At 33.9% G+C, this 14,527-nt stretch overlaps 1 protein-coding gene across 8 annotated transcripts in view; it reads left to right on the forward strand.

Annotated features, from left to right (window-relative positions):
* The first annotated feature begins 66 nt into the window (after positions 1–66).
* Positions 67–14,527, forward strand: part of ABHD18 (abhydrolase domain containing 18) — a 34,704-nt gene continuing 20,243 nt past the window's right edge. For 2 of the 8 annotated variants that reach the window (XM_039879590.1, XM_039879593.1), the window contains exons 1-3: positions 13,194–13,290; positions 13,899–13,983; positions 14,267–14,305. Coding sequence is in view for 5 of the 8 variants with exons in the window: in XM_039879588.1 (XP_039735522.1) it covers positions 13,199–13,290; positions 13,899–13,983 (177 nt within the window). In the remaining 3 variants the exon portion in view is untranslated. Of the gene's footprint in view, positions 315–4,013; positions 4,279–13,181; positions 13,291–13,898; positions 13,984–14,266; positions 14,306–14,527 lie in introns of those variants that run through there. The other 6 variants (XM_039879588.1, XM_039879584.1, XM_039879585.1 and 3 more) reach the window with 6 other exon arrangements.

The following is a 14,527-nucleotide window of genomic DNA, read 5'->3' on the forward strand; positions in this document are numbered from 1 at the left end:
GTGGGCGGAGCGCCCGGGCCAGGGGCGGGGCCCTGTGTCCTCATCCTCCCGCTTCGCTCCTCGGCTCTCCGCCTCCCGGACCCGGTGGACCGGAGCTGAGGAAGGGCCTCGGGCGTGTCTAAACAGCCATCCCGCCCCGGGCTCTCCGGACTCCCGAGGCTTCGCGGTCTGAGGCCACTCGCTAGCTCCTGCGTTCCTGGAAAGACCTCTGTCGCTGCGGCTGGGGCTCGGACGGAAGCCCCGGGAGCCTCCGGAGCTGCAGTACTGGGAGGCTCGGCCAGTTGGACAGCAGGCTCCAGCCGAGCGGCCAGTAAGTCGCCGGTTCAGGCCGCGCTCCCCCGAGGCGGTCGACCCGTGGCGTACGTGCTAGGAGGCAGGGACTGGGGGCGCAGGGCTTGTCCGGGCCCTGGGGGCCCCGGGGACCCCGGGCGAGGCCGGAGGCCGGGGCGCGCTCTGACCGGCCCGTGGCGGGCGAGGGGGCTGGCGCGCAGTCCTTTCCCCCTGTGGAAGGTGGAAGTGGCTGCGCGCTTTTTCTCACTCGGCTAGCTACAAAGGCACCTTACGGGTAGTGAGCCTAGTTAGGGCTTGGATGGGGTCCTGAGGATGGGGTCCAGCCCTCTCTAATCTACTGCTTCCGCAGCCAACTGCCGCCTGGGCGGACCGGGGTCTTCAGCCTTGCAAGATGCTATTAATCAGAACCTATTGCTGTAACCTGGGGGTTAGAAAAGGCACAGCACCAGCTTAGCAATGACCAGCCCCTTTCATCACAAGGAAGATGGCATTTTTAGAAAATATGTTTTGAGCTTTATTTTTTTCCCGCAGTAGATCTTGATGCTGTTTCTCTCCCAATGTTTGCATATTAACATCTTATCCTACAAGTAGGGTTGTAAGCTAATTGGTAGCAGTAGTGTGCATCATAATTACTGTTTTATTACTACTAATACATTCTCGTGTGATTTCATTTGATCACAACGCTCCTATGAGATAGGTAAAATAGACAGTTTTCTATTTTACATAGAACTAAGGTCTAGAAAAGTTAATAACTTACCTACAGTCACTCGGTGTGATAGTGACAGAGTTGGACCCACATTTAATTATTTTCAATCAATATTTATGAGCACTTACCCTGTACTAGTTATACGTTATGTGGTATATCCCATCACTTCTGATCTTGGTCTCGTTTGTGACCTTCTTGGGTGTTTCTTTTTAGACACGTTCCACTCGTGAACAGCTAAGCTTGAAATGTGTTTTCTGTTCAGAATTATCTTCTGAATCCAGAACTGACATTTTGTACTTGGATTCAGTCTTGCACATTTGTTTATTAGCAGCTCACAGAAACATATCATATTCCTATGACAGATTCCAAGAAAGTACATGGATTAAAAAAAAAAAAAAAGTATATTTTTGTCACAATGTTGCCTTACTGTATTGTCAGCTTCTTTTTTAATTTATGGAGTCTAACACAGTGTATGGCATGTGTGTTTGTGACTGCGTGTGCACGTGTATGACAAAGGGACTTTTAACCGGTATTGCACCAAGAAAAATGGTTGCTAGATAAACGTATGTTGAATAAATGCTTATTGAAGTACTTCATTTTATCTCTGCAATATGCAAGGAAATTTAAAGCATGGAGATTAAGTAAATTGCCTAGGGTATCTCAGCTAAGAAGCAACACAGCTAGAATCCAAGAAACATGGGACTTATGACTGTAAAGCTTTTAGCCTTCCTGAGAAAGGGATATTTTTAAATCTCTTAAAGTATATCAGAACAGGTCATTGATTTTTATTTAAACGAAATAATTTACTATTCTTTATTAGGCCAGGTATTATTCCCCTTTTATAGATTAAGGTGATTTACTCAAGGTCACACAGCTAGTGTAGGAACCCAGGTCTTCTGACACTGCTATTTTCCATTGCTGCCTCCAAGTGTTGACTTTAGACCACAAAAGCACATGGAATGGAGTGCATGTAAACCTGGTGAAATCTAAATAAGCTCTGTGTATTGTACCACTAAAAAGTATATATGTAGTTCTCAGGAACATACATATATGACACCAAAACAAAGTAAATATTTATATGAATGTAAAAGTCTGGGAAAAGTTACAGTTGCATTGTTTAAATACATAAGTATGAAAGTGATAGGTGGTAAAAGTACTAGATGGCCTAACAGATACTGAGTGCCACTTTGGCTACAGAACTCATTTTTAGGAAAGACTTTTCATTCCTTGGCATTGAACAAGAACGTCTATTTTTGTTTCACTTTGTTTTTCCCTTTCTCATCGGCTATATAAAAATATAGATGGCAGTTGTGCCAATGTGGCTTGATATATACTTCAAAAGTGGGTTCTCTTTCTGCAGAAGCTCACTAGTGTCAGACCAGCTTGATGTGGGGGCTCCAGATGGTGCCTCTTTTTGGTAAATTGGGGGTATTTTTACCCTGAGCCTGGGTTATTATCAGTTCGTGATGTCATTGGACAACAGGTAGCCCTGCCTAAAAAGTTCTACCTGTTTAGAACATCCCAAGAATTTAAAAGATCTGTGTAACCCTAAACTCCAGCACCTAATTATATTATGTGTTTGATTTGTTTTCTGTTCCTCATTGGTCAGCTGTTTATTAGCATGTAAATACAGCACAGAATATGCTGGCTCTGGACTTGGAGTGCTGACTTATGGTCTATATTACATGGAATTAAAGTGATTTGGAAAACGTTTCTAATATAGGGTTGAACATCAGAAATGACTAAACAATTTTATAGTACTTTACAAAATATATGAAGAGTTCATTGTTGTCAGGTTCTTTCAATTTTTGTATGTTTGTCTTATTTTGTTTTTATCTATTACCAACCTAGAAGAATATTGCATAGAAAAACAGGATGTCTCATGACCAGATTAGTACTTCTTACTGTAATATATGAGTGTTTAAATTTTTTTTTAATACTAACATGGAATTTGCTTATTGTTTTTGATGCCATAGATGTTGCAAAGGAAGATATTGATCCTCTTCCTTTTCCTGCCACTGTAGAGAAATTAAGTGGCCTCAGTATCCAGAGTTCTTATTGAGACAGTCACAATTGGTTGGCTCATTGGTCACGTGATCCAACTCAGTCTCCAGTTTCCATACCTTCTTAGAGGTCAGGCTGGCCCAAAGTCAACTCTCTAATCAAATGGCTGGTCTTTATGGTAATAAGCCAGAAACTATTTTGAGACCATCTGGGGGTCTACCATGAGTCACCTCATGAGCATAACAAGGGCACTTTTATCACTCAAGAAATTCGAGGATTTTAGGAGCTCCATGCCAGGAACTGGTGTCAAAGACTGATAGATTATTATACCACACTGACATTTACCCTCAAGAAAAAACTAGTCAAGCAGTTTAAACATGCTACATATATTTCCTTGATATTAATAATTGAACTAAAGTAGAAAATGTATATAATGAGGACAGCATTTCAAAGCTATTTTGCCCTTTACCATTTGTTTAATGAATAAGAAAAGACTGAGGCATGGTTTCTTTCTTTTTGGAGGGGGGAGGTTGTTTGTTATTGTGGACAAAGGTTTTAAGTGAATGGAAATATATGTGCATAGTTTAGACAAACTTTCAAGAGCTCACTTGCTTATAAATAAATGTTATTCAGGTCTATGGAATTTATTTGTTTTCTTGTTAGTAGGAAAATGGGAAGAAGGTAATTGAAAGCCCCAAGAATGTCAGCCCAGACATTCTACTGAAATGCTGAGTGCAGTTGGTTTCTACCTGTGTGGAGGACAGTCTTTCAGGTGGCCTCCATGATCCCATCACTGGTATTCAAGTCGTTGTGTAATCCCTCCCTTTGAGTGTGGGCAAGACCTGTGATTTGCTTCTAACCAGTATAATATGTCAAAGGTGATTGGATGTCACTCTCATGATTGTGTTATGTTGTATGGCAAAGTTGGTGAGATGATACTCCCATGGTTACATTAAGTTATACAAGACTGTCTTGCTAGCACACTAACTCTCATTCTCCTGTTGGCCTTAAGGGAATAAACTGCCAGGTTGTGAACTTCCTATGAAGAGAACCATGTGGTAGGGAACTGTGGAAAGCCCCTAGGAGCTGAGGCTGGTCTCTGGCTGACAAACAACAATATTGAAGCTGTCATCCCTATAGCTGCAAGAAAATGAATTCTGCTAACAACTTGAGTGAGCTTGGGCACAGGTTCCCCTCCATCCAAGCTTCCACATGAGAACAAAATCCAACTGATACGTTAATTGAAGCTAGATGAGACCTTGAAGCAGAAAACCCAGGTAGGCTGAATGCTTGGAAACTAATCCTCAAGAAAGGTGAAATGATAAGATGTGGGGGGAACCAACTAGATTCAAGAGATTTATTCTTCAATTTCTTTTTATTTTAGGGCCTTTTTGAAGGCCTTCAGATAAATAAATTATGCAGCAGTCTTTTTTGAAGAGAAAAATAGAAACCTTAAGTTCTGTTCTAAGATCAACAGAATTTCGAACAAGTACTGCTTACAGAGGAAATTGTGAAGAGGGAGAGTATCAATTTACTTCCTCTGAACATTTTTGTGCAAAGACTCTCAAATTAACTCCAGTTTCTAAACTTTTATTCCAATTCTTTTTCTCTTTCTTATTGGCCATATAAAAGTATAGATGACAATTGTGCCAGTTTGGCTTGATACATACTTCAAAAGTAGATTCTCTTTCTGCAGAAGCTCATTAGTGTCATACCAGACTGATGTTGGGGATCCTTTTGGTAAATTGGAGGTATCTTTACCCTGAGCTTAGATTATTACCCAATACAGATTACATAAAATTCACCATCTTTTAACCATTTTTAATTATACAGTTCAGTTGTATTGAACTGAATCATACTATCGTGTAACCATCACCACCATTTACATACAGAACTCTTTTCATCTTGGAAAACTGAAATTCTATACCCATTAAACAACAGCCTCTTTCATTTCCTCTTCCCCTCAACCCTGGTAACCACCATGTTGCTTTCAACTTATGAATCTGGCTCATCTACGTACCTAATACAGTTGAATCAATATTTGTCTTTTTGTAATTGGCTTGTTTTGCCTAGCATAATGTCCTCAAGGTTTAACTACTTGTAGCATCATATGTTAGAATTTCATTCCTTTTTAAGGTTGAATTGTATGCACATAACCACGTTTTGCTTATGTATTTATCCATTGATGGTGACTTGAATTGCTTCTACCTTTTAGCTACCAAATTCAAAATTTTAAGAAGGCAGACAAAACATGGCTAATTAAATAACTAATTTTTATTTTAGATTGAATACTAATTTTAGATCTACACTGTTATATATTGAATTCTCTTAAAGTCAATATTTTTATTTTATTTATCCCATTTAATCAGATTTAGATAATTTATCATTTTAATATAGTGTTTTGTAGCCGTATATTTGTATTTGTGACATTATTGTAACACACCTATGATTTATTTGATTTTCTAGCCTAGGGGTCAGCAAACTATGGCCTATGGGCCAACCTGTCTGTTTTCATATAGCCTGCAAGCAAAGAATAGTTTTTACAAATGAACATTCACACTCAAATTTGATGGCATAGGCACTAACTTTGAATCCCCATTAAGTAAAATCTCAAGAAAAGAAATTCACTTTTCTTATTAATAGACCTATATTACAAAAATTTGCACATTATAATATTTTGAATTTCTTCAATAAAAAAAAAAAAGTCAATTTTTTTTTCTTTCTTTTTGCTATCTTAAGTACCTAACATAATATCCTTGATTTTGCCTCTTGGCCTGCGAAGCCTAAAATATTTACTACATAGCTCTTTATAGAAAAAGTCAATTTTTAACATTGTTGGTTTGAGATACTATTTGTAAATATGTTACAATAGAAACTAAGATTTTATGCTTATACCTATTTAATATTTTTCATGCAGAATTTTATAAGGTGTCATTTCGTAGTTCCTGCCAATGATTGGATATATTTAGTAAAAATTATCTTTTCAAATATTCTTCAGTTTCTTTTTACTTTCAGATCAATATTCTTTCCCAATTAGTTATATTATTAAAGATGTCTCAGAAAAATATTGTTCAAATATAGTCAGAAATCTGCTTTAAAGGCAGGCTTATAAAAATGTTTAGATGTAAATGTAAGATGGTAACATATGTGGAAGTTTTTCACTTTATGCTTTGTGACCATGGGTTTCTGATATGGCTTAGCTAGTCAGAAATTGGGGGAATAGCATAGTATGGTGGACAGATGCATATTTCATCACAGAGGAATAAGTCTCTCCTAAATATCTGATACATTCATTCCTGGAATGCAATTCTAATATAAAAGTTGTAAGTCTTGACAAACATAAATGAAATGTATATGGAAAACTTACAGTAGACTTTTAAACACTCAAAAGTTCTAAGAGCTGTTTGAAAGAGGGTTTAAAAATAAAATATAGGTTTTAGAACTAGATCTAAGTTTATAAAATATTTCTAGATTTAAAAGTAAGAATTAGAAAACAGCAGAGAGAAAAATACTGTTTCTGGAATTCTAGTTAATAAACAGAAAAACAATATTTCATAGTGACCTCCAATGAGAAAAGGAATTTAACATTTAAAAAAAATTGAATTGTACACTTACTATAGTGTGTCGAGAGTTATATTGGATGTGCTAAGATGGATTGGTTTGATTACATAAACATTGAAGAAAATTTGTAGAATTAATTTTTAAAAATAATACAATGGTAAAAGCTTTTTGCTGTGAAGCTTATAGGTATAGACTAGAAATCCCAACTGTATAAAAAATAATTATGAGTCTTTAAAGTCAATAATCAGTCTATACTGGATAAGTATTAATTATAGCATGACATATTTCCTGTAATTTGACATCCCGTTCTTCAGCCCTCCTACATTATTTCAGCATGTCACACTTTTTCACACCTCCCTTTTTGTGTTTGTCTATCTTCTATCTGCCTGATAAATCTCTGAAGACTGTTAAAACTTTGAATTTTTTTAATGCAGGCTTGCCCGCTCCTTGCTCCTATAACTAATCACATCATATAAAACACAGGTTGTTCATTTGGTGATAATGAACCAAGTTACACTCGTGACTTGGACACTTTTAAGTTTATAAAAAAATTTACTTGAACATCAACAACTTCAACAAACCTGTAGTGAACTCCTAAATCTTTACTTGGGAAAAATGTTCCTAAGCTCTACCTTTCTACACCAACTTAAACCTCTCCAAATGTTTCATCATTCTTTCCTGGTAGCTCGGGTGTGGGTTGTCACACCTCATAGAGTAATGCTTCCGGCACCTAGACCTTGACTTCTAGGCAACAGCCAGACATTTTTCAGCAAACTGTGTGTTAATGTGTCAGAATATCACATTATTTGCAAAATATGTAGATATATGTAATTGAGGAAAACTTGAAAATAGTATATAATTTTATTATAAATCTGTACAAATTGTTCAGTGAGGGAGTCATTTAAGAGGTTGGTACATTAAGGTGACAGGATTCTTAGTTCCCCTGCCCATGCAACTGAGTTGAAAATGAAAGTTGATAGGTTTAAGTGAGAACACATAAAAGGTTTTAACCATTGCCATAAAAATTAAGAACAGGATTTCCCCTCTGTGATTAGCAATGAAGATCAATGGAGTAGAAAAACTTATGGAAATAAATTTTTTAAAGATTATCTGTTTCTCCTTTGTTAATATTAAATTTTGACTATATTATAATTAAAAATTGGCTATACTCTTGTAAAATGGTTAAAATAAACCAGAATATGTATTTTATCATCATTTGTAAGTTTAAGCTACTTGGAAGCTTATGTTATTTCTAATTTCTGGATTAGCTTTTAAAGTGCCTTGAATTTTGAAGCCTGTTGGAATTTTTAGAATATTTAAGAGGATTTTTAAAATACATTTTCATTAGAAGTGGCAAATAAACGAATACATATAGATTTTCAAACGGATTTTTTCTTTTGTCCTCTTTTTAAAATGGTATTGATTTTCTTTCTATAAACTAATAAATTGAAATAAAGTCAACAGAAATCCTGTATGATTGCTATTTGATAGATTGTTTCCTATAACAATTTATATACTAACACTGCTACAGTGATATATCTTGATACAATAATGGTGACAGAAGCTGTATGTGCAATCCTAATGGAATTTCTTCACATTTAAAGGTACTTTAGACTAGTCTAAAACCTAAGGGGATTCATCTTTTGGGCTTTTTAATTTAAATTAATACACTTCATTATTTATAACAGTTTTAGGTTTACAGAAAACTTAAGCACATATTATAGAGTTCCCATACATCCCTTTTCCCTCTACCCACAGTTGCATTAGTGTGATACATTTGTTACACTTCATGAACCCAATACTGATACATTATTATTAATGAAAGTCCATAGTTTACATTAAGATATGCTCTTTGTGTTGTACAGTTCTGTGGGTTTTGAGAAATACATAATATCATGTATCTGCCATTACAGTATCATAAAGTAGTTTCTCTACCCTATAAATCCTCTGTGTTACACCTAGTAGTCCCTCCTTTTCCTCTTCCTGAATCCCTGGCAACTGCTAATCTTTTTTTACTCTCTCCGTAGTTTTGCCTTTTCCAGAATGTCATATAATTGGAATTACACATTGTCATACTGACATCTTTCACTTAGCATCACGTATTTAAGTTTCCTCCATGTCTTTTTGTCACTGAATAATGTTTCAGTGTATGAATGTACTGCCACAATTTGTTTATCCGTTTACCTATTGAAGGACGTCTGATGTGCTTCTGGTTTTGGGCAATTATAAATAAAGCTGCTATAGACTTTCATGTGCAGGTTATTTTGTGGACATAAGTTTTTAATTATTTGAGTAAATACCTAGAGCATGATTGCTAGATTGTATGGTAAGACTGTATTTCGTGTTGTAAGAAACTGCCAACTGTCTTTCCAAAGTGGCTGTACCTTTTTGCATTCCTAGTAGTAACAAATGAGACTTTTTGTTTCTCCAAGTCCTTGCCAGCATTTGATATTGTTATTTATTTATTTATTTTTGGATTTTGGCCATTCTCATGGTTGAATCGTAGTGTCTTAATGTTTTAATTTGCATTTCCCTGAGGACATTTAATGTGAGACATCTTTTCATATGATTATTGGTCATCTGTGCATCTTTAGTGAGGTTTCTATTCAGCTGTTTTGCCCATTTTTTAAATTTTTTTCTTGTTGAATTTTAAGAGTTCTTTATATATTTTGGATACAAGTCCTTTATCAGATAGATGTTTTATAAATATTTTCTTAGTCTTTGTCTTTTCATTTCTTAATGAAGCACATGTTTCAGAAATGTTCATTCCATCAACCAATTTTCTTGAAGTCTTAGAATATTTGCTATATTTTCTCTGATTATAGTCTCTCATGTATTATGAATTTTTATAGTTTTACGTTTTCACACTCAGCTCTCTAATCTTAATCCACATGGAATTTTTTTGTGTACTTAGTATGAAATGTAGGAATTTAATTAAATTTTTACCACAGAGATATCTAATTGCTCTGGTACTTTTTACTGTATAATAATAACTAAGTTCTAATACTTTATTGACTCTTGGATTTTATAATTATTTCTGGATGCTGAATTTTAACATATGCTGCAAGTTTTTGTTTTTTAATATCCTTAAGATATATCTTTTTTTTGTTTGTTTAGTTAGTTAATATAGTAGGTTACTCTAAAGTACTCTTACCACAAACCCATCTGAAATATCTATCTTAAAGAATTCTTTTGGGTTCTTACTGATTTTTGTTGTTTCTCTATTTTCTATTTTATTAATTTACTGCAAAAGGATTGGTAATGATCACTGAATACAACCATCTCTAAGACTAGGAATATGAACATTAATTCGGACACCATAGAACAGATAAAATTTACAAGAGTTAGAAGTATAAAAGAGAGAGAAGGTAGAAAGTAGTGAAGTATACAGATTTCCTTAACTTTCAGTGTCAAGAGATATTATTTAAAAGTGATAAATCAGACTACAGATATAGGTATATTTATAAGTATAAAGGTAAGCAGTAAAAACTGTATCAACTAAATTGAGTGATGGGGAAAAGAGAACAATTGCCATTATTCATCAGCAGGAGCTAATCAGTTCTATGTAGAACATGAAAATACAGGTTATGGATATTAAATAAAGTTATAGGGATAATCAGTAATATTGTTGCTATTATTAGTAGGTATAATACTTAAGTTTGCAAAGAGCTGTTTAAATGCTTCTTATATAGTAACTCATTTAATTCTCATACTAACAAGTAAATACTGTCATTCCCATTTTATAGATGAGTTACAGAAGGGATAAGTAACTTGCTCAAAGTTATATAGTAAAGGATTAAACTCAAAGTGTTTCTTTTCTCCTATAGTGTATGTTCTTAGATATTATGATATATCACAACTTAAATTTGTATCTCTTTCAAATTTACATACACTCAAATGTAAAAAATAAAAAAGAATAAAACCCAAAAAAAGGACTGAAATCGAAAGATTATTGCGATAATAAATATAAAGGAGCTAAACACCTATTAACAGAAAAAAATAAGGCAGGGCTATACTCAAATTGAAAGAGCTTTCTCAATAGTTAAAAATAAGCAGGATGATGAAGAACACTGGTAAAATACAAATAATATAGTTGTTCTCTTCTGTTTTTAAAAACACCAAAAAACCCTAAAATATGTGTACATGTATAAGTGAACAAGAGCTCACAGATATACATCATTAACAATGGTTATCATTTTGGAGGAGAGGAAGCTTAACAGAAGTAAAGAAGGGAGACTTCTCAGGTTTGTTCTGTATATTTTTATACTGTTTGAATTCTGCCAAAAAATGTGTTACATAACTCGTAAATTTTTTAAGTAGGTGAAGGTAAATAAATAACACCAAGAAAAAGGTCAGAAAGAACAGAATCCAAACTCTTAGCACTAAATAGCTCTGAAAAATAGAATTAGAAGTAATGAGAATGAGATTATTTTTCCCTATTTTACTATATATACTTCTATATGGTTTAGATTTGAAAATGTTACAAGTGAGCATTTTTGAATTACCAAATAGAGGATATGTGACCATTTTCTCTTGCTCTTCCTCTTATATAAATGATCTGTATCTGTGCTATGCTTTATCCACTGACTAGATAATGTTTAACAAATTTCATTGGAACAAAGTACATGAGTAGACTTCAGGAGGGATGTGATTTTAATGAAATTTGGCTGCTCTTGTCATGTACCTCTTGGTTTAAATGTTACCTCTTTGGTTAAGAGGGTTTTTTTGACAAAAGAGCCCTCTGGTCTCTATCATATAGTCTTGTTACATATTATCATCATGGTATTGTCATCTATTCTTATTGTTTTTTATTCGCTTTTCTCCACTAAAATCCATGAGAGCAAGAATGTGCCCTAATTATCTTGTAGCATGGGACCTAAAATGCTTGGCATGTAGTAAGCACTTAATAAATACTTGTTGCATGAATGAAAAAAAGTAATACTCATTCTTAAAAGTTCAGAAACTTAAGTTCTTATTAAGCCATCCAAGAATGGTTTAGCTATGGTGAACTGAGCAACGATAATTTATAGGAGTTTAGTAATCAGAATACTAGTTTATAGTGGTAGATATAAATAGTATAATAAACTGGATATGCATTATGGTTTTTTCCTATAGCATTATGCCAAAACCAAATTTTTATCAAGAGTAAAATTGAATAACATGTGGAAACTGGGAAGTAGAAGTGGGTGGTATTAAACACTAAATACCATACTCTGGTTATAGAGCATATTGCCTAACAAGTATAATATCTAGAAAATGTTTGTTCTTGGTCCTATAATCATAAGAGGCATTATGAATGATTTGGTCCAGTCATAAAAACAATAAAGTGCTGGCACAATTAATCGTTAGATTGTACATCTATGCAAATAAAGAAGAGCATTAAGTTAAACTTGTAATTACAAATCAAAGAGCGAAAATATAAGACATTAGTGGTTCCAAAAAAAAAAAAAAAAAACCATTCATAGTGATAGATAAGTATTACTAAAGCTCACTGTTGGAAATACAGAGTTCCATTTTATATATTTCTAAGAATAAACCCTGAACCTGAATGAGCTTTTGCCCACAAATCAAAACTACACTATTAAATTTGAAAAGACAGAGATATTAAAAAAACAAAAACAAACTTTGAAATATTTGGGAAAGATAGATAAGTGGTACACAAGTAGTAGCATTGATTAATTATACTTTCCATGCACTGTTGTGTAGTGGGCAGTGTTATAGTACTTAGATCTTGAGCTGTGTGCCTGGGATTCAGTCTTAGTTCTGCCTCCTACTTGCTATGTGACCTTAGGTAAATCACCTATCTTCTCTGTGCCTTAGTTTCCAGATCTTAGAGTGATCCTTTTTCATAAAATTGTTGAGAGGTTTAAATGAGAGAGGAGGAGAGAAGAAGACAGATAGACAGACAGACAGACAGACAAGACAGACGGTGGGGCTGAGGGGAAGGGCAGGGTTGGAATGGTGCCTGTCAAATAATATAGTACTATATCAGTATTAGCCACTACTATTTTTGTTTTCTGTTTTTCTTTTGGCCACTACTATTGTTATCCAGTAAATATCAAGTGTTTTCTGTCAGTCACTGTGCTGAGGATGGGAAGATCCTGCCCCAGAGTAATCCATAGTTAAGTGAAATTCAGGGCTCTACTTCATCTTCTCAACTTTCAACCCAGTTCTCTTTTTTCTACATCTCGTATCTTATTTCCAAAAGAATAAATTCAAGGTTCATAGTTTAATCTCAATATTTAATTTTTCTTCCCAGTTTCTCTGAGATACGATTGCTATATAACATTGTATTAGTATATAAAATAATTATTTTATATATGTATATTTTGTGAAAAGATTGCCACAATAAATTTGGTTAACATCCATTGCCTCACATAGTTACAGTTTTTTTTTTTCTTGTGATAAATACTTTTAAGATCTATAAGATAAATAAGTGCCGGAGATATAATATATGGCATGGTAACTATGGTTAACAATACTATATTTATATCTGAAATTTGTTAAGAGTAAATCAATCTGTAATTTCTACCTGATATTTAAAGAGATAATTAGAAAGTTGACTTGCTGCCTAAAATAAAATATTTTATTTAAAGTCATTTAAAATTTTGTTTTATAGATGTTTGTTTACTACTAATGGGTGTGAGCAAGTTAGATGTCCTATACCGGAGACTTCTCCTCACAAAACTTTTTATCAGAGGATGGGGAAGGCCAGAAGATCTCAAAAGGTAAGCATTTTTTCTGAATGCTTATTGTTAGAGTAAATATTCAAAATTTTAGTTCTGCTTTAAAGTCCTTTAAAGTTTATAAAGTGATTAGAAAATTAAGCATTAAACTATAAAAACGAAATCATTTCCTTTTCTTTTTAAATTTTTTTTGTTTTGACCCATATAATCATAAATTGAACTATTTTAAAAGTAATTCAGTTGTAAAAATACAGAGCTCTCAGAAATACAAACTAGATTTTTAACTGTAATAATTTTTAAGTTGATAAGAGTATCCAGGGATTGAGCGTTCTTGGGTAAATTCAATTTGTAATGACTCTAAAGGTGAGGTACACTGTAGGTCATAGGGCTATCTGGACTTAAGTAAATTTTCAAGGTTTACGCTTTTAATTTTGAGTCATGTATATGTTAATTTCTTAACAGTGATATTTCTCGCTTTTTTCTGTTACTATACAGCTTGCAAAAAACCACCACCCTTATCTTTTCCTATGATGATTGAAATTAAATTTTAGCATGGCTTATGAACTGGACTTGCTAATTTTTAACCACTATTCAGTCTCAGTTTAATGTCTATACTGAATTTTTTCCTTTTTTTCCCCTTATCATAACAGACTCTTTGAATTCAGAAAGATGATTGGAAATCGAGAAAGATGTCAGAATCTGGTTTCAAGTGATTATCCAGTATACATTGACAAGGTATTCAAATGAAATAAATGCTGTTATAGAACTTCTGGTTTAGCATAAATATGTGGCAAAAAATAGCTTGAATGTTAAAAGTATAATAACAGTAAACATTAAAAAATGAATATAGAATAGATTTTTCATTTTATATTTTTAAAATGCTACGTGTATCCTAACTGGATGCTTATAATAATTATATTCAGGTATATTTAGGAGCATATATTTAGTACTTGCCTAAATATAAGAAAATATTTAGGGCTGGATCTTTTTGAGCCTCATTTTTTTTTTTTATCTTTAGGCTCAGGAGGGTTAAACTATTCAACATTTCAGAAGAATTGTAAGTAATGCAAGGAAGTACTGTAGTTGGAGAATCAGTGCATAAGATATTAGCAAAACAATTATTAAACAACATCCGGGAAAATGGTATATGATATGGTTATTGCTGAGAGAATGGTACAAAGAAAATGCTATAAAATTAGAGGAGATGAGAAAATGTACAGCATGTCCTTGAATAATGTCATTTCGTTATAACATTGATAAGATACTGTAGGGACTTAAC

Source organism: Pteropus medius, unplaced genomic scaffold, assembly GCF_902729225.1.
Source record: "Pteropus medius unplaced genomic scaffold, Ma_sr-lr_union100, whole genome shotgun sequence".
Taxonomy (NCBI): Eukaryota; Metazoa; Chordata; class Mammalia; order Chiroptera; family Pteropodidae; genus Pteropus; species Pteropus medius.